The 24,874-nt window shown below is 37.1% G+C and overlaps 1 protein-coding gene across 1 annotated transcript; it reads right to left on the reverse strand.

The window, feature by feature from the left end:
* Positions 1-4,093: 4,093 nt before the first annotated feature.
* On the reverse strand, positions 4,094-24,673 carry LOC139131896 (1-aminocyclopropane-1-carboxylate synthase-like protein 1). The gene is made up of 12 exons (XM_070698208.1): positions 24,597-24,673; positions 23,933-23,984; positions 21,319-21,457; positions 20,637-20,696; positions 19,474-19,617; positions 16,943-17,009; positions 15,372-15,469; positions 14,722-14,799; positions 13,897-13,997; positions 13,134-13,268; positions 5,479-5,620; positions 4,094-4,230 (listed from the first exon to the last, which is right to left on the reverse strand). Exons 3-10 carry the CDS (start codon positions 21,415-21,417, stop codon positions 13,190-13,192), a joined length of 726 nt encoding a protein of 241 aa, XP_070554309.1. The 5' UTR covers positions 21,418-21,457; positions 23,933-23,984; positions 24,597-24,673; the 3' UTR covers positions 4,094-4,230; positions 5,479-5,620; positions 13,134-13,189.
* Positions 24,674-24,874: the final 201 nt, after the last annotated feature.

Here is a 24,874-nt window from a genome sequence, read left to right on the forward strand (position 1 = left end):
TTAAAACTGTTTAATACTAGATTTTGGTATCCGGAGAAATAATAGATTTGAGAGTGTGTCCTTTATCTTATATTTCTTCAAAATTTCAAGTTTAGAGTAAAGGACTAAAATAAAATTTGGGGGTTCACGTAAATAAGTTGAAAAAAATAAATTATCAAACCTGTAAAATGCTAGATTTACGCATACTAGAGAAAAATTAAACTGAGACAAAAACACACTCACTCTCTTCTCTATTTGTTTGATGACAGAAATATGAAATATCTAAACCGTTTTTGTACGACTGGAAACCCCACGTGGCTACCACGCTGGTATGCGAATCACTGCCAAACGAATAAATAAACAAGTGACTTGTCCTCGGAAACTCGCAGCCAGTTTACAAACATAACCATTCCCTACCACTCGGATATTTTGATCACCCCAAGAAATGTCAGAAATTAGCGTCCACGACACCATGCACTGAATACCAGTCCCGGCCACTCCATCATGTAAAATAGTTATACCGTATAAGCATTGCTTGCTATTTGATCATAACGTACTACAGTCTAAGCTTACATATGGTAGCCTTACATATCGAAGTCAACGGTAAAATTCCCAAAATTGTATTCACCTGCGGGGTGCGGTTGTGTTGCGAACCGGTAGCATCGGTCTGCGTGCCAGTTTCTGACACTTCCATCGTTGTACCTCCTTCATCGTCGGGCGTGGGTGCACGGTGAGGAGACAACCCGACGGCTTTACAGATAAGCCACGGCATAGTAACCATCGTACCGCTGGGCATAGCTAGCTAGCTACGCATGGCCTTCTGCCACGTCCCGTCAAAGACGTCATCCCAACTTACGTCATTGTCGCAAAATGTCGTGATTGAATATATACCACGTTACGGTAAATCCTCGTGTTGTCGTAGAGCATGGGCGTAAAACATAGTGGCCTGGCAGAAACAAACTACCAGGCGCCGGTCTTGGAATATTGCGCCCGAAATGGCGCCATGGCCTGTGAAAATAGCGCCATAGCTGATTTTTTTTGCGCAAAATGCGCAATGGCGCACTCTAGATCAAACACTGCAGAAATGTTGCCAAACATTTTTGTATTCTGTTATAACACTTACAGATTGTACCACATTTCATAAACAATTCCGCTGAGTGTCAATAAAATGTCTTACAGCACTGGGAGATGAACATCTGTACCAACTTTCATCAAATTTGATGAAGTATTTCTGGACATATCACTCAGATTAGGCAAGTTCGTTAAAATATGTAAATTAAAAAGTGTCTTTACTCAATGTCAAAGCAATGTGAACTCAACATCTGAACCAAGTTTCATGAAATTTGATGAACTAATTGCGAACCCTTATTGCGAAAATTCATTAAATATTCATATCAGCATTTAATTGACATTACACCACTTCATATGTTTGCACATCATAACACTACGGGATGATCAGCATCTGTACCAAGTTTCATCATATTTGATTCCGCATTCCAGACATATCACACTACTTATGAAAGTTCATCAAATATGCAAATAAGCAATTAATTGACAAGATATTGCTTAATGTCTACACACAGTATTACAGTACTGAGAGATTTACATCTCTACCATGTTTTATCAAATTTGATGTAGTTTTCTGGAGATAGCCCACTTATCAGGAAAGTTCACTAAATATGCACCATTAGCAATTAATTCGCATGACACTGCTTAGTGTCTTTGTGCACTATCATGAGACTCTGTGCTGATGATAATTCATCAAATATGCAAATAAGCAATTAATCGATGCAATCCTGACATATCTCATTGTGTGCTATTAGATCTCAGTGTGATGAACATCTTTTCCAAAGTTTCAAGTGCAGTCGCTCTAGAAACACAGCTATTTTTCTAAGTAATGTCAACGACATAGTCCCCGCTTTTTAAATAAAATGGCTGTCACACGGCCATATTGAACTGGATCACAAGTAGCCTTAGTGAGTTGAATGACAACACAGTACATCATATCAAACACGAATCCATTTCACAAAAGTGCCAGTCTGTAGCTACATCGCACACACATGTAGTAAGAAAATGATCATATAGTGCTCATGTATTATGAAAATTAAATAAAACCCTGAGTTTGTAGTGCTAATTGTTTACAAAAATTTGGAAATACAATCCTGTGTGACAAATGTATCTTGGAACATACAGCATAAGTTTACATTAAGTGATAAATCAAGCAGGATGATCTGGCTAAAACAACCTAAATATTCATCTGAAAGCACTGATCTTGTTAGAAGGCAACGTGCTCAGTGAGAAGTGTAAGTGTTCGTTGCTGCATGAACGGTTCATAAGTTACTAAGGTGGTTCATAAGGTGTTTGTCAGTAGATATAAGATCTGTATATTTAGTACCATTCTTCCCAGTGATCACAAATACCATGCCGTTTACAACATCTAATAAATGAATGATATTAACACCTTTAAGGATTCAAAATTGTGATGTGTTCATTGCGTACACGACAACATTCCTAAAGCAAGAGGAAAGAATCGGAGCTAGGAGAACCCATTTACACCCATATATATATATAATATATATATATATATACATATATATATATATATATAAATATATATATATATATACTCTATATATATTATATATATAATATATTATATATATTCTAATATATAATATGTATGTATCTGATTGGTGTGAGTCAGGCTTGATATGTCTTGTTAACACATAAACAAATCAATAACAAAAGGTCTCATTTTATCAGAACTCGTGTTCGGTTGGCGAACACTTGGTGTACAAAATCAGTAAATGCAGACTCTGACATGGTAAACATGCATAAAGAATACTCCCGCTGGTTTGGTTATTATTTTAAATGTGTTTGCAAAATTAGTCAATTCATATACATATCATTATGATGTCCTGTATTGAGTGTGGCTGTATTCAGATTATGCTTACTTTGTCGTTTGAAAAGTGTCCAACCTGTATTACTCAACCTTTTCTAATCCATTAAAGTCATTAAAAACTCAAGGGTAAGGAATGTTTGAAACAAAAGTATCGCTAACTTGATCTTGTATGTCTCTGGGAAGAGCAAAGATAAGCCTGAACCATCCTGGTTCCTTGCAGTAGAACCCTTGCCCGGGTGCGATTAAGACACCAGCATCGATGAGCTCAAAAAAACCTCTGTCTCCGCTTCAAATGTCATTGGAGATACAATCTGTATAGAAATTTAATGTCTAAGTAATGAACTTTGATTGCATTTATGTAGCATAAGGTGAAGGACAACAGGCAGTGTTGATAAATTTGAACATTCTGTAAAATCATTCAGACATTTACAACTGCTCCTTTAACGACACTGCAAGACAAGTTTAAGTGTGGTGTGTGTATGTGTATGTACTAAATACGAGAAGGGTATTATTTAAGAATTAAATAAGCCAGATTACTGTTCTTTTCTCAAGGTACAATAAGCTCCAAAGACACATATTGTAACTCTCAAATTTTCATAATTCGTGTACCACCTGTGAGAGCCCATTTTAAAGGGTTTAGAGTAAGCAAAATTTTAACCTTGTAAGTTTCTGCGAAAATCAAAAAATTAATTTTCCTCATCGATTTACACAGGGATGGTAGCCATTGTGGATTTCACATCGGTAAATGGTAGAACATTTGCTACTCTAGTACCCAAAAATGGCCCCTGATATTTATTCTTGATTTGCTAAGAGCATGGAGTTTCAGTCAGGAAAATTTTAGCGAAAGTGAAGTCTTTAACTTCGAGGCGCATACTACCGTTAAGACAGACGAACAGTTGAGATAATATGTTGTTCTGAATGTATCCACTTATCAAATGCTTAACATGGTTATCTGTCGTCCATTAATTTTGTAAGACAGACAACTCGCAATATTGTACAGTTATGATATTCAGCTGCTTATATTCAATATCGGAAATGTTAGAAATAATTTGGATTAGCAAGTAACTGTTTCTTTTACGTCACAGTCTACAGAAGGTTTTTCATAAATAGTTACGATTTCCTGATCAAGAAAGAGTATGAAATCAGTAATATGACATTGCAACAAACATAGATGTTCAAACTGAATGATAGTCGACAGAAACTCACCTTTCTAAAGTCTGCCCAGATATAGAGTCCTGCTGACCTTACAAGGTGTGGTATCCCTAGCTTCGTTAATCCTTTCGACATGACTTCATGAGCATCCCTAAGTCTCTTGCGATTTGTTGGTAAATATGTTTGCACCACCCATTCTGTAATCATTCAAGTTCATATCTTGTAACAAGTCTTATGAGTTTCCATAGCAATTGATGTTTCTTTGAATTGATATGATAAATCCAATGCCACAAAACTGATTACTTATTATTTCTGTCATTGGATGTATACTTTTTAAATACTCTGTATGTCAATTGATTGATTTTTTTTATTTCTTAGTGATCGACAGCATAGGGGAAATTGTTATCTATTATCTGATATAAAATTTAATGTGTTACCTGACAATATGATATCTTTTATACACAAGTATAAAAATGCATTTTTATAAATATCGGTATCAGCAAACATATAATAATCCGTTTGATGAAATCACGCTTCCGATTACAGTGGACGAATTCACTCTTTCTTGAGTTTTTTAAATAATTTTTACTCATATTGAAAATGGTTTGTGTTGCTTGACTTCTTGAAAAAGGCCAAAATAGGCCTACTAGTTAGCTGTGCATAACCTTAACTCTGCTTTCATCCAGACAAGGTTAAATATTCAGTGGAACATTGTACGGTTTGCACAAAAACAAATCAACTTCAGCGCACAACGCTCGCCATGCATAGCAGACCCTGTACACTGTTACGATATGTCTAGACCGCATGCAAGCTTGGTAACGAAAAACTAAAATGCCTGTGCCTATCAAACATATTAGGATAGTAGCTTTATATTGTGCCCATAACACGATTGGAACTAATTTGGGATAATTGGATTTTCATATTTTGCAAATTTCTCAAAAGTGTTAGGTGCCATATAACTGAATGTTGCAAAATCGCAAATTACTTATAAAAAAAAAGTTTGTAATATAGAAAGAAAAGCAGATGAGATTATATCCAATTATCCCAAATTAATGTCAATCGTGTTGCATGTTTATGTGGCATAGGCAAGTGAGTCAGAATAAGAAAAAATTGTCCAGACGTCACTTATGAAATCATTTCTTTGCATTCAGCAAAGGTATTATTTTTTTAAAATTCATGCGAGTACTCAATGCTTTCTTGATATCCGAAAAATGTCAAAAATTGCGGCTTTATTCCTCAAACGGGAGTTATAAGATAATCTTGATAAGAAATTATAAACATAAACAATTTTGAGACTGTTTAATGATCAAAAGTAGGAAAGTCTAAAGCAGATACTTAAGATATAAGACAATCGAAGCATGTGCAATAAAAATTAATTTATGGTAAAAGGATTCGGTGAACAAGTTGGTATACTTCTTTTTTGAGTTTGCTACAAGAATATTTACCTTCATCACAAAGCATGCTGTTGAGCGTAACTTGCACGACAGTGGGTACGCAAAACCAGTAAGCCACCTCAGCTAGAGCCGATACAATATCTTTATTCCAGGAGTAAATTACACCACAGCGTAAACCAGACATGGAGAAATCCTGGAAAAGAATACGGCAAATTCACATTCGTATCGAAACAATGTATTTATTTTATTTGTTTATCTTCACTGACATCCAACAGGCGAAACCCCCAATGACTTGATGCAGTCCATAAAAATTTACATAAAACAAGTCATTCACAATGACATAGTCCCCGCTAATAACTTGGAATTAGTCAGCGGTAGGAACTAAATTGATGGTAATGTGAATCCACATGAAAACGAAATGAGGAAAGTTCATTAATATGCAAATTAGCAATCATTGACACGGTACTTCTACTATTACAGTACTGGAGTTAAATATTTGTACCAGATGTCATTAAATTTACTGCAGTTTTTCTAGACATATCATACTAATTTGAAACGGTTATCAAATATGCAAATTAGCAATTAATTAACATGATACCGATAAATGTCTTTGTACACTGTTACAGTACTGAGAGTTCAACATCTGAACAGAATTTCATTAAATTTAATACAGTATTTACGGAAAAAGTACACTATATTAAACTAGGAAAGTTTATAAATGTGCAAATCAAATTATTTGACATGACATCTCTTAATATCGTTAACTGCAGAATATTACGTCTCAGGTATATCAACATCTGTACCAAGTTTCATCAAATTTGAGTCATATTAGCGAACTTGCTAAATGCATGACGAAACGAAACGAAAAGAAGGATACACGCCCTATGATTGGCCAGACGCTGCAATGTTCGTTCTTTTCGTATGCAATCCTTTGTTCTGATTGGCTGAACGAAAACAAAGAAAGAATTTTCGTTCCTTTCGTTCACATTCTTTTTCTTGATTGGGTTAACGAAAGTGACAAAATATTTGCATAACCCATTTTACTGATTGTCTGGAAAGAACGAGCTATTGTCGTTCCTCAAAATGTTGGCGCCTCGCTCTTATTATATATTCACCATGTAATAACTCCCGTCTTTGAAATACAAGGAATAACAGTGAACGCAGATTGAACAGAGTTCATTCACCGTGACCTCCATTCAACTCGTGTCATGAAAGTACAGTGGACCCTCGCTAAGTCGCGCCTCAATAAGTCGCGGTTTCGGCTAAGTCGCGGTTTACGTATGGCTCCCATTTTTTTCTTTGCATAATTTACGAACTTCAACGTGTTGCAGTGTGTAAAAGCATGAAAGTGGTCTCACAAATCCGCACGTCAATCATACAAATTGTCACTATCTACACCATAATATGGTGTCGCGGCCCCCTTTCAAGCATTGTGTAATTCGTGTAGCGCGTCAAACGAAGTGTCAACGTGTTTCGGTTAGTCTCAGTGGTCTCATGAACCCGTGGTCAGTTTTATTCCTTGTATTTCAAAGACGGCGGAATTACATCATGGTGAATATATAATGAGAGCGAGGCGCCAGCATTTTGATTAACAACAGCCCTAGTCTGGTTCCCGGACCCATTTCCCCGGTAGAGGGCGTGGGGGAAATATAGGGTCAGGTACCGGGTAGCCATCTTGAACAGAATTTTGTTCAAGATGGCGGAGGTTAGTCACCTGACAGAACATGCTACAACAAATATGGCTGCTACTATGAAAACGCCGGTCAAAATTCGACTGGATCAGAATTATGTTCGAACACTGGTATCCGAACCAAAAATATTGGCACACAAGACGGGAAACATAAACTGAAAGGATTAATCCAGAAGTACGGGGAAATAGAGGTGATTGAAGGCTGGCTGTGATATCACAGCAGTACTTGTTGCGTGTATCGAACGCGCTAGGGTCATTGAGGTCATCGCGGATTGTGGCGTGACCCCAATGACCCGAGCACGTTCGATACACGCCACTAGTACTGCTGCGATATCACAGCTGATTGAAAGCAAACTTTGTTGGAACTGTGAACGACGATTGATTTCGATGGATAGAATGGTGTCCGAATTTCGTGAAAAATGCCAGGCATCATGTCGACGTCCTAAAAGTATTAAGAGGTGTGCTAAGTCACAGTATATGGTGTCCAATCCATGCCAAAATTACTACTTTGATTTTGCAACACAACATGCCATTCCGAATTCTATTTTACAATTCAACATGCTATTTCACAACTCAACATGCTATTTGACAACACATCATGGACTTCCAAATCCTATTTTACAACTCAACATGCTCTTCCCAATTTCATTTGACAATTCAACATGCTATTTCACAACTCAACATGCTATTTGACAACACATCATGGACTTCCAAATCCTATTTACAACTCAACATGCTTTTCCCAATTTCATTTGACAACACATCATGGACTTCCAAATCCTATTTACAACTCAACATGCTCTTCATTTGACAATTCAACATGCTATTTCACAACTCAACATGCTATTTGACAACACATCATGGACTTCCAAATCCTATTTTACAATTCAACATCCCATTCTAAAGCTAGCTCTGCGGAGCAGGGCAGTGTTACTGGCTATCGAACAAGATTCAAAATGGCGGACGCGAAATGGTCCCCTCGCACAGAGAGAGAAATGCGAACTTTGCACAAGTCTAAAAACGCAGCTTAGTACATTGTGTATCTAAACAAAATGAGCGTGCTCGAAAACTAGGATCGATCACGATTATAAATTAAAAATTGCCTGTTTTTGGAAAAGAAACTGCGCGCTGCAATCAGCAGTTTTGTCTATTGTGCACCGTGCGTGGGAGGCTTGTCGTGAAAGACCGAGATTTACTATATGCGCATCTGATATGGTCCCATCGCATAGAGAGATGAAAATAGGCTTTGTCTAAGTTCAAAAGCACAGCTTAGCTCATCGTGCATCTAGACAAGTTGAGCGTGCTCAAAATAGGAGATCGATCACGATTTTGGGTGAAAAAAACGATTGTTTTCGGTGGAGAAACTGCGTGTTGCAACCAGTGGTTGGTTTGCCTATGGCGGTCAGCAGGGCTGTGGTGGGAGGCCTTTAGCCGGCAAGGGGTGGACCATTGGGGAGTGGAAAATTTTCGGAAAAAAAATTCCCCACAAATTTCAATAAAAATAATCAGCCAAAGAAACTTGAGAAAAACAGATGACGCACTTAGGTAAAAGGAAAAAAAATCCGTCAAAATTCTGAAACATTTTTATTTTAGTCTGCATCAGATATACTATGATTCTTTGGCCAAGAAAGGGGGGGGAAGGGGAGATCTGAAGGGTATAATCGTGGCCAGTAAATGAAGTAACTTTTTTATTTTATAACTTTTTGTTTTGTTCATCATATGTTTTTCTTTCACTGAAGTTTGGCATCGTAAAGTAATTCGAGATATAAGATAATATAAAAATCATATCTGTGATATCGATTGTTAACAACTGTATTGTGGGTCTTTACACTATGATTAATTAACAAGAATTCAACAATTCAGGCAGCTTGTATCCGTACATAAAATGGGAAATATTCACCAACCATATGACAAACAATCACTTTCTTTGTATTTCACTATTCAACGAAACTGATTTCCATTGTAATGTTTAAACTTTATTTTACAATTAAACATTACAAATCCGTATTTTCTTTTCAAATTTCATTTGTACACTTGTCTTGACGGTTGAATACCGTGCGTGTGAAATGCAATAGTGCAGAAGAATACGGATAGCGACATTACAGCGACCTCTATCGGTTGTTATCCACAAGTCTTTCTCGCGAAGTCCGTTCCAACAGAGCTTTGACCCTTGTCTGGCCCCATATTCGTATTTTACATCTCCGCTTGCTGAGGCTTAGTTGTCAGTTGTCATGGCTGCTCGCTACTTATGATAATCATTGAAATGAATCGTTCACGTAACACAGCCTTCATCAGGCAGACCATCACAGAGAAAATACAGCTATTGGAAAGAGAGTTAGAAAGTACCGATCATGAGTATGATGGGCTACACCGAAGAATGGTAACACTGCTCCGGCTTGTTGTTGTTCTGAACGGCACTGGTCATGGTATCATAAATGATGATGTAGTGACCAATCTCCAGCAAGCTGAGTATGAAATATCTCAATTGCAAGCCTGTGTATATGACGAGGGATATTATGTGGAATTAGAAAGAAAAGCGAAACCGTCAAGACAAGTGTACAAATGAAATTTTGAAAAGAAAAATACGGATTTGTAATGTTTAATTGTAAAATAAAGTTTAAACATTACAATGGAAATCAGTTTCGTTGAATAGTGAAATACAAAGAAAGTGATTGTTTGTCATATGGTTGGTGAATATTTCCCATTTTATGTACCGATGCAAGCTGCCTGAATTGTTGAATTCTTGTTAATTAATCATAGTGTAAAGACCCACAATACAGTTGTTAACAATCGATATCACAGATATGATTTTTATATTATCTTATATCTCGAATTACTTTACGATGCCAAACTTCAGTGAAAGAAAAACATATGATGAACAAAACAAAAAGTTATAAAATAAAAAAGTTACTTCATTTACTGGCCACGATTATACCCTTCAGATCTCCCCTTCCCCCCCTTTCTTGGCCAAAGAATCATAGATATGATTTTTATATTATCTTATATCTCGAATTACTTTACGATGCCAAACTTCAGTGAAAGAAAAACATATGATGAACAAACAAAAAGTTATAAAATAAAAAAGTTACTTCATTTACTGGCCACGATTATACCCTTCAGATCTCCCCTCCCCCCCTTTCTTGGCCAAAGAATCATAGTATATCTGATGCAGACTAAAATAAAAATGTTTCAGAATTTTGACGGATTTTTTTTCCTTTTACCTAAGTGCGTCATCTGTTTTTCTCAAGTTTCTTTGGCTGATTATTTTTATTGAAATTTGTGGGGAATTTTTTTTTCGAAAATTTTCCACTCCCCAATGGTCCACCCCTTGCCGGCTAAAGGCCTCCCACCACAGCCCTGCTGACCGCCATAGGCAAAACCAACCACTGGTTGCAACACGCAGTTCTCCACCGAAAACAATCGTTTTTTCACCCAAAATCGTGATCGATTTCCTATTTTGAGCACGCTCAACTTGTCTAGATGCACGATGAGCTAAGCTGTGCTTTTGAACTTAGACAAAGCCTATTTTCATCTCTCTATGCGATGGGACCATATCAGATGCGCCATATAGTAAATCTCGGTCTTTCACGATAAGCCTCCCACGCACGGTGCACAATAGACAAAACTGCTGATTGCAGTGCGCAGTTTCTTTTCCAAAAACAGGCAATTTTTAATTTATAATCGTGATCGATCCTAGTTTTCGAGCACGCTCATTTTGTTTAGATACACAATGTACTAAGCTGCGTTTTTAGACTTGTGCAAAGTTCGCATTTCTCTCTCTGTGCGAGGGGACCATTTCGCGTCCGCCATTTTGAATCTTGTTCGATAGCCAGTAACACTGCCTGCTCCGCAGAGCTAGCTTTAGAATGGGATGTTGAGTTGTAAAATAGGATTTGGAAGTCCATGATGTGTTGTCAAATAGCATGTTGAGTTGTGAAATAGCATGTTGAATTGTCAAATGAAGAGCATGTTGAGTTGTAAAATAGGATGATGATGTGTTGTCAAATGAAATTGGAAAGAGCATGTTGAGTTGTAAAATAGGATTTGGAAGTCCATGATGTGTTGTCAAATAGCATGTTGAGTTGTGAAATAGCATGTTGAATTGTCAAATGAAGAGCATGTTGAGTTGTAAAATAGGATTTGGAAGTCCATGATGTGTTGTCAAATGAAATTGGGAAAGAGCATGTTGAGTTGTAAAATAGGATTTGGAAGTCCATGATGTGTTGTCAAATAGCATGTTGAGTTGTGAAATAGCATGTTGAAGTGTCAAAAATTGAAGAGCATGTTGAGTTGTAAAATAGGATTTGGAAGTCCATGATGTGTTGTCAAATGAAATTGGGAAAAGCATGTTGAGTTGTAAAATAGGCTTTGGAAGTCCATGATGTGTTGTCAAATAGCATGTTGAGTTGTGAAATAGCATGTTGAATTGTCAAATGAAATTGGGAAGAGCATGTTGAGTTGTAAAATAGGATTTGGAAGTCCATGATGTGTTGTCAAATAGCATGTTGAGTTGTGAAATAGCATGTTGAATTGTAAAATAGAATTCGGAATGGCATGTTGTGTTGCAAAATCAAAGTAGTAATTTTGGCATGGATTGGACACCATACACTATATTCTTGTGGCCAGTGGCTAAATCATGGAGGTAGAAAGTCTTTCTTTCTACCTCAACGGCTTTGTGGTACAAACAAGAAGTTGGTGTCAAGTGAGCCTGAAAGTGCGAAACCCAAGAAAGATGAGAAAAAGTTACAGGTGTCACTTTCATCTAATCACAGCTTGTTTTATTTTAACCCAATAGCGTCCATGTTTACATTAGCCGGTACCTGACCCTATATTTCCCCACGCCCTCTACCTGGGAAATGGGTCAGGGAACCAGACTACAACAGCCCGCCCTTCCATGCAGACAAAATGAATATGCAAATCTTTCGTCACGTTCGTTCAGCCAATCAAGAAAAAGGATGTGAACGAAAGGAGCGAAAACGCTTTCGTCGTTTTCGTTCATCCAATCAGAACAAAGGATTGCATACGAAAAGAATGAACGTTGCAGCGTCTAGCCAATCACATGGCGTGTATCGTTCCTTTCATTTCGTTTCGTCCATGCATTTATCAAGTTCGCTATTTACACATTCACGTTAAAACGATTCAAATGTAATTTCTGATTCAGACAAAACAAGTCTAAATACTAGACACCATGGGTAATTTTGGATTTAAATTCAGAGAATTTAGCTTGGAATATCCAACAAAATGAATCTTTGGTGGCCAAATTTAATTGTTTTTTGAAAGTAAGTGCGTGAATCATCAGACCATAGGGTACTATAGTTAACGTCTTTGCACACTATACTGAGAGCGGCCATTTTGAATTCCAAATAGCAAAAGAAATTTGCCATATACCAGTAAGTTTCAGAGGTCACATGAGTTTCTCTGATCCAAACTTGGCAAAGGTATCTTTGGAGTTTATTCTTTATATTGGAGAGAACGGTTTGAATTTTCTAATATTCATTCTTCTGTTTCCTAGCAAGTATTACCTTAACTGCACTTCGAGAGCTATTGAAAATTCTTTTCAGGAATGCTTTATTACATCCCTCGACGTAGAGTACAAATCAATGCATTGATTTCAATAGGATCATCCGGGGAGTTAGCAGGCCAGTGAACGATGTACGGACCGTTAAATACTTCCCGGTCCGCTTAAACCCGTCGAGTCAAAGTTGACGTTTAACGCCATAGATGTAAAATATCTATGCGCCCACTGTGATTTTGACTTTCATTAAATCTGCTAAATGTTGGTCGATAATGGTAATATTGTTTGAGAATGACCAAGCAAGTAACTTGATGTCAGATAGAGTTAATTATGAAGAGGCACACAATGAAAATATTATTGCCTGAATACATGGGTTTATGTGCCCTCGCATCAGGAGATAATTTGCCTTCTCGGTGTCGGGCAAATTGTCACCTGTTATAGGGCTCATAAACTCATGTATTCAGGTAATAATATATAATATCGAACAGTTATCTGACTTACCTTCGAAAATGACCAAGTGAAATGAGTTCTGTTAGGATCTGGCAAATCTTCCAGACTTAGCACATGGTGAACTCTGCTTCTTCATCAAACACAGAAAACATGTAGATCTCATCCGCTATGACATGAAGTTCATGTCTGTAGCATGGCACAAAGAAAAGTTTATTAATGTGGTTCTGTCAAATTCATTACATATACTTGAATGTGCACTGGACATATTTGGAATAAGAAAATGACAAACACGTCGTTCAGATACAACATGAAATTACTGATACTGGAACATATTCCTTGTCATTCATTCATTCTTTCATCAGTTTTCGTCCTGTCGACACCTTCACCCTTGCATCCAATCTGGCTGACTTTCAGTTCGCTCCTGCGCGAGCATGGGACTTAAGTCTAGTCCCTATTCCTCTTATCCTTCTTGACCGATGTAATAACTTACAGCCCTAAGTAACAGCTGCAAGCCAGAACATAATCTTGCCCTTTTCCTAATTAAGTTGTCAAAGTGCCTTAGCACATTATATAGGATTTATTCTGCATATGCATCAATAAGCTCTTGCAAGTTCGTCGGCTCTTATGTGTTTTTCGTGTTTGTAAATGCTATTTAAAATATGAATTCAATAAATTTCGACTTTCGCAATCAAAGTCTACATAATAAATGACGATCATGGGCAGTTTTGTTAACATCACCATGACTTGGCCTCTGTAAATTTGAGTAGTACGGACCTGTTTACAGGGAGCTTGGTTAGAAAAAACAGAGACTCACCTCTTTGCAAATTGCAAACAATCCATCAAGAGTTCCTTGGAATAGATATCACCCAGTGGGTTGTGTGGATTTATTAAAATCAAGCCACGAACATTAATGCCCTGTGAAAAAAAAAGAAGCTACTTACTTGTAAAGACCATGACATTAGACACTTCTGAACATTTCCAGAATACATATTATATTGATTGTAATATCATCTGGTGGAGCGGCTTTTCCTGCAAAACACACCAGCTTAGAACTCTAGTGGTTTCCTATAAGAGTCTTTCTGATTCAGTAACTTTAATTAGAGAGCCTGTCTCCCGGAAAGACCGGACTAAATAATTGATTTTGAAGAAACCCATCTGTCTACAAATATTACTATTTGACAGTTTGTTATACATGAGAAACAAAATGATACACCTTGGATGGTAAATTCTAATATAAGACTAAAAAGAATAAGCTGATTAGAGACTTGTATCGAGTTTTGTTGTCATATTGCTGAAAGTCAGCTATGCATTGGCAACCATTTAAAGAGTTAAATGCTAAAAGTATTGGAAACTAAGTTTGGGATGATCTCATCAAAACATTTCAAACTTTTACAAAAGGGGCTTCTGATAACGAGGAACACTATCTCCGGGGATATCGTGCAGTATATCGGAAGCTTTTAGCCAATTGGTTCTTATCCAAACAGCCAATCAGGCAGAGAATAGTCATAGTTTCAGATGCCTTAGGTTGCTGTAAATAATGATCGTTATCACATAGATAAAACTACCCGAGCCACTGCAAATCGTCAGAATCTTTATTCTGTTTGAACAAATAGCTAATCAAAATGAAACATGTCAATACCTTTTGAGTTGCTTGTTCAAGAGCATCTTCTAACTTATCTACTGTCAGTTGGAATGGTTTTCCTTTTTCTCCAGATGTCTGTCAAATTTATTGGGTGAATTCGAAAATAACTCACGGAAATACGTGAATTCGAAAATAACTCACGGAATAACAGTGCGAACATGGACACGCGTCTCAGACAATGTGAAAGCTTGAGTCCCCTGACTAATACTACATGGCTATCATATACTTTTATTAACCGAACTAACTTGTTTCACACACTAAAACCAAACATTGATATGCTACTTATACCGATAACATGTTTTGCCCTGTCGGTATTATTTTTAACAAATAAAAGAAATGGAATACGAATTTACACTAATGGACCATGCATATGTACACGGGCCATTAATCACCCAGAATACAATGTCCAAACTATTAGTACCCGTAATAATTCCCTTATTATGAAATAATCATAGGCAATAGAGTAAAGAATCTATAAAAAGATCCATTTAAGTTGGTGACAAACAAGTGAGTACTTCTTGAGTCATGGCATAAATTTCTCTCACACTCAAACATACGGACTCTGTAGTATCGGTACCCAGAGTGTTTGGTAAAGTACATAATGTAGTAAAATATGTAACTCATTGATAGACCAGAATGTACTTAACCTGACTGCAAAGGTCAACAGAAACTATCTTCGCCAGAGGTAGTCTTTCAACATCTTTTTTCATAGAAGAGTAATATGGTGTCGTCATCAACCATGCGTCTATGATGTAAATATTATGCATCAATATGTCTATAAAACGTATTTAATTTTTTGTAGAAACAAAATTTGCATTACGAAAGACGGAAGTTGTTTTTTCATACAGATAAAGATGCCATCAAATGTCGTCCAAGATTTTACAATGCACTGAATTAGTAAGCATTACTGAAATTATTTTTCTTGACAAATCTATTATTATCATTAAGACACTTTGGAATCCTAAACAATATAAATGATCTCTTAAGTTAGCAAACTGTTTACTTACAACGTCTTCATCCCTTAAACTATAGTCATGTTCACAACCAAATCAAATGCTCGACGGTATGTAAAAGTTTCGACACTCTTGTAACTTTCAAAATGTGCATGATTATGAAACAACTCATTGTGTCAATCGAACGGATATATCTGTCTGTCTGTTGTTTGTCTGTGTGTCTCTGTTTCTCTTTCTGACTCGTGTATAGTTTCGTCATAGGTTGCATCAATCACATAATATATCAGGTATTCATAGTGTACATTCTATCTGCAGAATGGCTAGTTGTCGAACTATATCCCATGGACTGCCAGTCATTTGCATTAAAATGAGACAATAATCAACAAAGTAAGGAGAGCAGACAACACGACGTGAATAAAACAAACATGAAAGAAAATAACACGTTCCCGATAAGAGATGACAGGTGAGAGTGCATGTGGACCATAGCTGTTTTGCTACATGCTCAATTTTAACAAAACGCTAATGAGCCAAATAATACATCTCTAGAAGACTGGCGTGGCCAACCGGTGAATACCCGGTGGGCAGCATTCTTGTGAGACGAACAGGCGGAGTCGGAGCTCTAATGATGGGAAAGAAGGGCCGGCAACTCATTCTTGACATGTACGTTGAGAAAAAAAGATGTCTCGGTTACCCAGACTGCACCTGGGGGCTCTCATCAGGCCTCCCCGACACTATCTGTGGAAAACCATTCAAACATCTCCGAACAGAGATAGCGCCCCATACGGACAAAGTGGAAATATAAGGTTACGTAGTGGTTTCGGAAGTCCTGAGTGGGAACTTTGACTTTTCTGTCTTGGATCAGTTGCATTGTACTTGTTAATATAACGCCATCTTGGTTCAAAGGTTTCTGAATAGGATTCCCCAGACTGTTAGGGGTCGGTCGAAAAGAGCTCCAAAATGCAATATAGATAGCCAAGGCTATTTTTCAATGTGCAAGCCTAACATGAATAGTTGAAAAACCACTTATTGCTTTACGAGTGTAAATTTGAGGTATAGCATGGGCAATTTGAATTTGAAATTGCATTTGCAAATCACAAAATTACGAATACCAATCTATTAAACAATGCTTTCACACGCAATGCGTCACATATAATATTTAACCAATGCATAATATCTTTCATGGGAACATTGTTATGCCACCACCGTGATGTTACAACCGGCAGTGATTCCCTGCTGGGTGAACAGGTGACTCATTTTGTACTCACCTCCTGGGTCACTCAGTACGATTGTCAATGCTGTAATGCATGGTCCACAGCCATTGAGAACAACAAGCTGAAAAGAAATAAATAGTCCAGAAACAAGAACGTCTTGAAGGTAATTATAATTCACATGTTGGAAATTGCATAAAGAACTTAAATGGCGTGCATGCTACAAAACATTATTTTGCCAGGTGCCCTTCTGGTTGTTTAAATGATTGTATTGAAAGGAGGAGTTTGGATTCGGGTGTTTTTTTAGCCTTTTAAAAAGCAGGATTATTTGTTTTTATCCTTCTGCAATGTAATAAGGTTTTACTTCTCCTTTGTTTATAGTTTGTGTCCCTGTGATATGTTTGTCTTATATCTTTATTTTTATTATTTTCTCATCTTTAAGTAGATGCTGTTTCACGCTGTGGATCTGTAAATAGATATGTAAGCTTATATGGCGCAGTTCATAAACTGATAATTCATGACGTCTGTACAAATATCAATCCTGTTTGGGTATACCATGAGAATAGACAATCGTGATGTGTTACAGTTCCGGGTAAGTGTTGTACGAAGGCTGAAAATGTAAAAAGTTGATTCCCTTTAAAGGGAATACAGTCGCCGCAGAAGCGCTCGATGGTCTTATTGGACCAATACGACCAATGCAACACTGTATCCAAAGTATGATGATTATTGATGTTAACACATGACGTCTGTCATAATCTACATCGTATAATTTAAATGTTGCAGCTATGGTGATGAGGTACATGTACATATCGTGCACGAAATATACATTGTTTGTGAACAAGAAACTCGCACAGGCGCTGTTCTGACGACTGTTTACCTTTAACCATACCAACTGTGGGAAGTATTTAGAGAAGATATATTGGCCGCCGATCATTCCCAGTAACACTGAAGAAACTCACAGTTCTTGATCAACACAAACATTGGTTTTTTACGTTTCAACTCTCGGTACAGCACATTACCCCGTATGCGCTATGCATGTGCGTGGCCGTTGCAGGTGATGTGTATAAAAGCATGATAGGAAATGTAACAGTAATCAGAATTTAACTTCAGAATCCCAAGACAGTTAAACGAATAAATTCAACTATGAGGCAAACTGTTGTTCAAAACTTTGTAACAAACATGTCCATGTTAACACAGTCCGCTCAAATAAACCGTAGTACATGCACAGTGATGAGCGTACTGAAAATGTGTAGTTTCGGAGATAAGTTTGGCGGTCACCTGCACACAGATTCTCACAGCTGTGTCCAAACACTGGAAAAGTCTGAGACGAGCAAAGTTTGTACGTCATGCGCAGTATAAGTGTTTGATGATTGTGTTTATTATATTTCGCCAAATTTCCGGAACCATGATAAACAAGATTAACAACAACAAATATTCCCATATATGTCAGGAGGTTTCAAAAAGCACAAATCATCTATGGTTAGCTGAGGAAATTCCAATAAGTGTTCGCGGTGACTTTTTTTCTCACTCGCGTACGGCATACGCCATTAGTCTGCTAAAATTGCGTAATGGTGGATTTGATGCGTAATTTCACTTCCGCACTCGATTGATGAAAACACTGACTGCAAAATACAATGTGCCGTTGAATACACCTTCACTACATATTCGGATTGTACGATGTACATTATTTTAATGAAAAAAGTTTAACGAAAAACTTGAACAATGTTGAAATGTAACAGCGAAGGGTATACATGCGACCGTCAAAACACATCGGGCAACCCAAAAGTTAGAGTTATGGCAGCTTATCCAGACACTTCTGCAGTGTTCAAAATTTATCGGGATTCCGACGAGCTCTACCGATGAATGATTTTTTTCACGGACTCGTAGAGCAAAGTTGAAAGAAAACAGATTTGTCTGCTTCGACGCCATGCTGCATGTGTGCTTGATCAAAATTTGGGAACAGCGAGACGCGATGATCGTGCACGGTTGGCATTTATATAATTTGTCGCAACATTTCTGTCAATCACTCACTTTGTGTCATAAGTTTCAGAAACTATCGCTTGCCTGAAAATTAGCAACGTAATTCATAGGCACAGCTGACATGATAACGTGCCTAACGTGATAACGTGTGAACTACGATGCCGATTTTTCAGACAACGCCCAGAGAATCCGAAACTTTCCACACAAAATGAGTGATTGACAGAAATGTGTTGCAACAAATTTCGTCTGGTTATCGCCTAAGCTCAGTCGTGGGGAGTGCTTTCGGTATATCCTTTGCGTATAGAAAACGCATACCAATGAAAAAAATGCGTACAGCGTCAATTTCAATGCGTAAATACGCACGATTTTTTCGTAAAGGCGAACTCTGCAATAGATGCTCGATCGGATTCGAATTCGCAACATACGGCACCTATAGTCACCTAGCCAAGATACCACTATCAAAGCCACTCAGCTTGAGTGGTCCAACCCCTTCACACTTATATACCGGCATTAATTATAACCAATATGTTTATCTGTGTTTTGATATGAGGAAAATATTGTCATGATTGGGCGTAATGCATCCACATGAAAAGCAGAAACAAACGTACCTTATCTGGATCAAGTTGATCATGTGCTTTGGCGTACTTTGTCAGAAAAGAGCACAAGGTATTCTTTAATGGTGATAGTCCCGTGTAATCGTGATATTTCAGTACATCAATGTCTCTTTTAGAAGGTGGCTCTATAGTGGACAGCTAAACACAGAATGAAAGCAAAGATAAAAGAATCACTCCGGATCCGACTGAAATTTTAATGCAACGATCATTTTATTTGAACTGCTTGATTTGTCTTGCTGTGCGTCAAGCACCAAGAAATGCCAATGATTTGAGCCATTAAAGCTAGCCTTGACAAAGCTAAACGCAAACTACGTGAGGCTTAAATTTGGCATCAAGGTCCCTCGCAGGGGAGTGTTGAAATGTATTCAATTTGTATATAAGTTGCACATGATTTCAAACCGTCCTATCGTGAAAAAATGCAAAAAAGATGCAGCAATTCGGGATTTAAGACGATGTCTTCGTCAAAGGCCTATGTAGAATAATAGATCAAGTCATTAAATGTGTCTGAGCAAAAGTAGATTTTACGAGCATCCGATGTAGAGACGGATCGGTCTTTTACCGACCTACCCATTTCTACATTTGATTTAAGGTTCAGATTGAGCAAACACTGAAATCATACATGTCGCAGCCTCTTAATATTACCAAAATAGTTTATAGTTAAATAACTTGTATTGGACATGTTATCCTTTATTATGAGCAACCTGACCTACTATCGGCAGAATCTGATTGGAGAAAGTTTATCATCGATTGGCACAGATTAAATGTATACAGTCACCTGTAATCTAAATAACCCCCTATATTGTCAAAGGGGAATTCTTGGCATTCAAAATGCCCATGTGAGGGCACTGTTTTTAAAGAGCGGCCACCCGCTGAAAATCTGTAATTGGTGAGATTTTTTCTTTCCATGGAAACTGTGGCAAAATCGGAACTGGTGACAGTGTACCTTTAATGGGTAAGGTACTGGAAATCTGATTTATATTCCAGAAATTGGCACTCATTCTGACATATTGACATATACTTTTGAACTAAAATGCAACTTTTGATTCCCACAAAGTGACTTCTTTTTTAGCAGTTGTCACTCTCTACGACAAATCTTCGTTTGCATTGATTAAAACATCGAGTCCATTAAATACAGTGTCATTAGATAGACCACCCACCTTCTCAGCGACTAAGTCATGAGAAATTGTATTTTCGGCTGTGCCAGCATTGATAATGCCCTGCGAAAAAGGACATAGCCATCAGTAACAACTCAATTTGCCATGTCAATGTCACTGGACTAATACTTAATCTTATTATCAAAAATGCAAAGTCTGGTCGAGAAATGCAGTGTGTACGTCGTCCGTTTCTCTTGTTGTCTTGTAGGGATATAAACAACGTTGAAGGCGGTAGTTACAGATTATCGAGTTTATCGATCGCCTTGTAACACCCATTTAAAGGTAGTTACATCGGAATAAAACATGTTGACGACTGATAATTGTTAACCCAAGCAATAAACTAAAATGTTATAGTATACTTAGAACGCTATTAGGCCAAAGAAAATATATGTATGTTTCTTGTAAGCCGTCCTAACCTATTTGAAACCCGCTGACACTACACTGCTTGTCAAATTTATAAAGATTACGCACGTGTTTTAAATAATTGCCATAGATTAACCAAAACCAAACTAAAATATAATATGGCAAAGATTTAACCGACTGACCGTATTTTTTGAAGGCTTAACTTGTTGACGGAAACAAACATGATTAATCTTCTTGGAAAATATATTATTATATCAAAAAATGGCAGATGATTTTGGACAAATTATGACCAGTTATTGTGTTGGTAAACATTGCCACGTACGTTTGGATTGGACTCTGCATTATAAGGATTTTTTAAGCACTTAGCAAGCCCTATTCCAGTCACGGTACTCTGTATAGACGTGATTCTTTTAGACAACATTCTACTCTTCACAGTGTGGTAACAGCTAAAATGTTCTAATCTGCAACGAAAAAAAAATGTTTTTCAATGTTAACAACTTACATTATGCCAAATTAAAAATAAAGTGCCTTTTTCCATAGTAACGTGCTTCCCAAAATCAGGGTAGGCATAAATAGGCAGGAAGATTTTCTTTCCTTTTTGTTGGATGAGACGCATAAAATATTGTAAAATTGGAGAATTCTGAAAATGCACAACAAATTCGGTCGGTTTTTATAGGGTAGGTTGAGTTACCGGATACCTTCCTGCTAAGTACATGAAGAATATAAGGGTTTGAGCCTTGCAGTTTCTGCCCATCAATAATGAATGCCAGTCTAGTAAGGCCGAATAAATAAAATGTCCGGTGTCCCGACTTACATTAGAAAACCCAACTGACCCTAGTCATTTTTTTCGCATTTTCAACATATTTTGAGTAAATTTTCTAATCTTATCGTATTTTATGGGTCTCAGCCAGCAAAAATGATTTCCTCCGGCCTGCTTACCCAAATTTTCAGAGGCATGTTTTCGGACACACTAAATTTCTTTTATATGACCTAATCAGTCTGAATATCAGAATATGAGTAACAATGTCGTCAGAGATAACCAGATATAATCTGAACACGTGTTTCATTATTATTGCAGTTGTGTGTAAATTTGAAACTTTGGCACATGTTTGCAACTTCATTGAAAGAATTATGATCAACATAATGAACAATATTCACAGCCGATTAACTCTAAAAGATCATGAAGTATACAAATACGTAATTAGCGAGAATAAAAATACCTTCTTTGACTGCTGTCATTGTACCACCACTTTATATAGCATGTGTAATTACCTTTAGCCAAGTCTTTCAAGCCATATATGCCAAACTGTGAAAGCTCATTAGATATGCAAATTATAAATTAGCTGACATGAAAATGTTAAATGACTTTTACTATTGTTTTAACCTGGTATAATCATCAATGAACAGAGCATGTTTTGTCAACTTTCATCAAGTAAATCCCAGTATATATCCCTAATTAGAAAAGATCATTGAAAATGCAAATTAGGAATTTGCTGAAGTAAAAATGCTTAATTATTTTCAATAATGTTGTATCATAGTATCTCCAATACATGTAGCAAGTTTTGTCAACTTTGGTCAAGTCAATTCGGATATATATCCCTAATTAGGAAAGTTCATTAAATATGCAAATTAGGAATTGTCTGAAGAGAAAATGCTTCATGACTTTCAATAATATTGTATTATAGTGTCTTGAATGTACATAGCACGTTTCATCAATTTTGATCGAGTCAATTCAGATATATATCCCTAATAATGAAAATTCATTTAATATGCAAAAGTAAAAATGTCTTTTGACTTCAATAATGTTATATCATAGTATCTTTGAACTATACAGCAAGTTTCAGCCACTACAATCAATTATATATATATCCCTAATTAGGAAAGTTCATTAAATATGCAAATTCGAAATTGGCTGACGTAAAACTGCTAAATGACTTTCAATAATGTTGTGTCATAATATCTTTACTGTATATAGCAAGTTTCATCAATTTTGGTCCAGTAAATTCAGATATATCCCCCTAATTAGCAAAGTTCATTAAATATGTAAATTAGGAATTGGCTGAAGTAAAAATGCTTAATGATTTTCAATAATATTGTATCATAATATCTCCAATACATGTAGCAAGTTTTGTCAACTTTGGTCAAATCAATTCAGATATATATCCCTAATTAGGAAAGTTCATTATATATGCAAATTAGGAATTGCCTGACGAGAAAATGCTAAATGACTTTCAATAATATTGTATCATAGTATCTTCAATACATGTTGCAAGTTTGGTCAATTTTGATCGTGTCAAATCAGATATATATCCCTAATTAGGAAAGTTCATTAAATATGCAAATTTGCACTTATCTTTCATGTCACCCCTTAATGGTTCCCACTGCTGATATATCTTGGTGTGATTAACATTTGTAGCAAATCTCATCAAATTGTGTGCAGTTGTTTTTAATGTATATCCGTTTTTTCTAAAATCATTAATTATGCAAATGAGCAAAAAGTATGCAAGCCACACCCACCAAAAACTAATCAGTTCTTGCCATTTGCTAATTCAATCTATGTATCAGATTTGATTCTGATCTGATCAGTCGTTTTTGAGATATCGGACCAACAGATAGATAGACAGACAGACAGACAAACAGACAGACATCGCTGCGACATATGCTCACGTATGTGAACACGTGAGCAAAAAATCATCCTACACAAAACATGCATTAAAAATTGCAATGCGCGGTCGTATTTTAAGTTTTGAAAGGGGTCAGCAGAGGTATACATCAAACGTCCCGAAAGTCTGAAAGTTTATTTAAATGGGACGTATAAAAGTGCAGAATTAAGATAGGTTCAAGAGTTCACAAAGTTGATAAATGGCTTGCGTGTCACTTCGAAATATTTCAGTGTCACTGACAGTGGGGGCGGAGGGACTGAGTATACACAACACCATATTGTAGGGCCTACTGTTTTCGCAGCCCTTGTCGATCGCAATGTCCGACCTGTACACACAAAAATAGTATCTTAAATTATAATATTCTAATTATCGATCCATACATGACATTAGTTCTCAAATCGCAATGCCACAGCGGTGATTGTCAACGATTTTGCGCTGTCGGTAGTCAAGCTATAGCAAGAGACAGCCCTTGGCGTTTTTAAAATCGCGCTCAATCAAATGATTGTGCACACTAGGGAGCGTATCATTGGTTTGTGTAATAACTGCATTGCTGTTCCTCCATGGTGTACTATGTCACATGTCAAGTAACTGACACAACATAACCTCTCCATCACTGACGATCAACTGTTTGCTGATCTGGCGACTTATCACACACAGGACACCAATGCGAATCGGCTGGCTCACCTCGTGGTTGAAAATCAGTGTACTAATTCCGGCTTTGCGTGCAGCTAACAAATGTGTGTTGTTTACCAATAGGCCTACCAAAGGTTTAACCACATGATTACCCGGGCACTCGTAAACAATTATAACTACGCAGATTGGTATATACTATAGGCCTACACAGCCTTACAGGGATGCAGAGTTAAGCGACATGTCTCAGCATATACTTATCTCGAAAGTCATGACACATTACATAGAAAACCGACAGATAACTTACGTATCAAAACGATGCGATGTTGGCCGGAACTGTTTGAATGTTGGCAACTGCGTTAGCTGATCAGCTGATCGCGCCACAGACTACGAGTGAATGACCTCAATTCATTCGGTCAGCTGGAAGCCACACGTGCGTCACGAGATGCGATACTATAAATAGCGTGGCAAAAATATAGTTAAAATGTTGCGGTTTAAGTTAACGTCTCGCACGCATGCTGAAAGTGAAATGTTATCTTCTTGAATTTTTAAAAGCCGTATTTTCACAAAATGTTCGACGAATTC

The sequence above is a fragment of the Ptychodera flava genome, chromosome 1 (genome assembly GCF_041260155.1).
Source record: "Ptychodera flava strain L36383 chromosome 1, AS_Pfla_20210202, whole genome shotgun sequence".
Classification (NCBI taxonomy): Eukaryota; Metazoa; Hemichordata; class Enteropneusta; family Ptychoderidae; genus Ptychodera; species Ptychodera flava.

Coding starts and splice junctions, on each gene's coding strand:
- LOC139131896 (XM_070698208.1), bottom strand. CDS start 21,417: ATGTTGTCTAAAAGAATCACGTCTATACAGAGTACCGTGACTGGAATA. Junction 19,618..20,636: donor ATGACTTAGTCGCTGAGAAG/GTGGGTGGTCTA, acceptor TTCTGTGTTTAG/CTGTCCACTATAGAGCCACC. Junction 13,269..13,896: donor TGTTTGCAATTTGCAAAGAG/GTGAGTCTCTGT, acceptor GCCATGCTACAG/ACATGAACTTCATGTCATAG.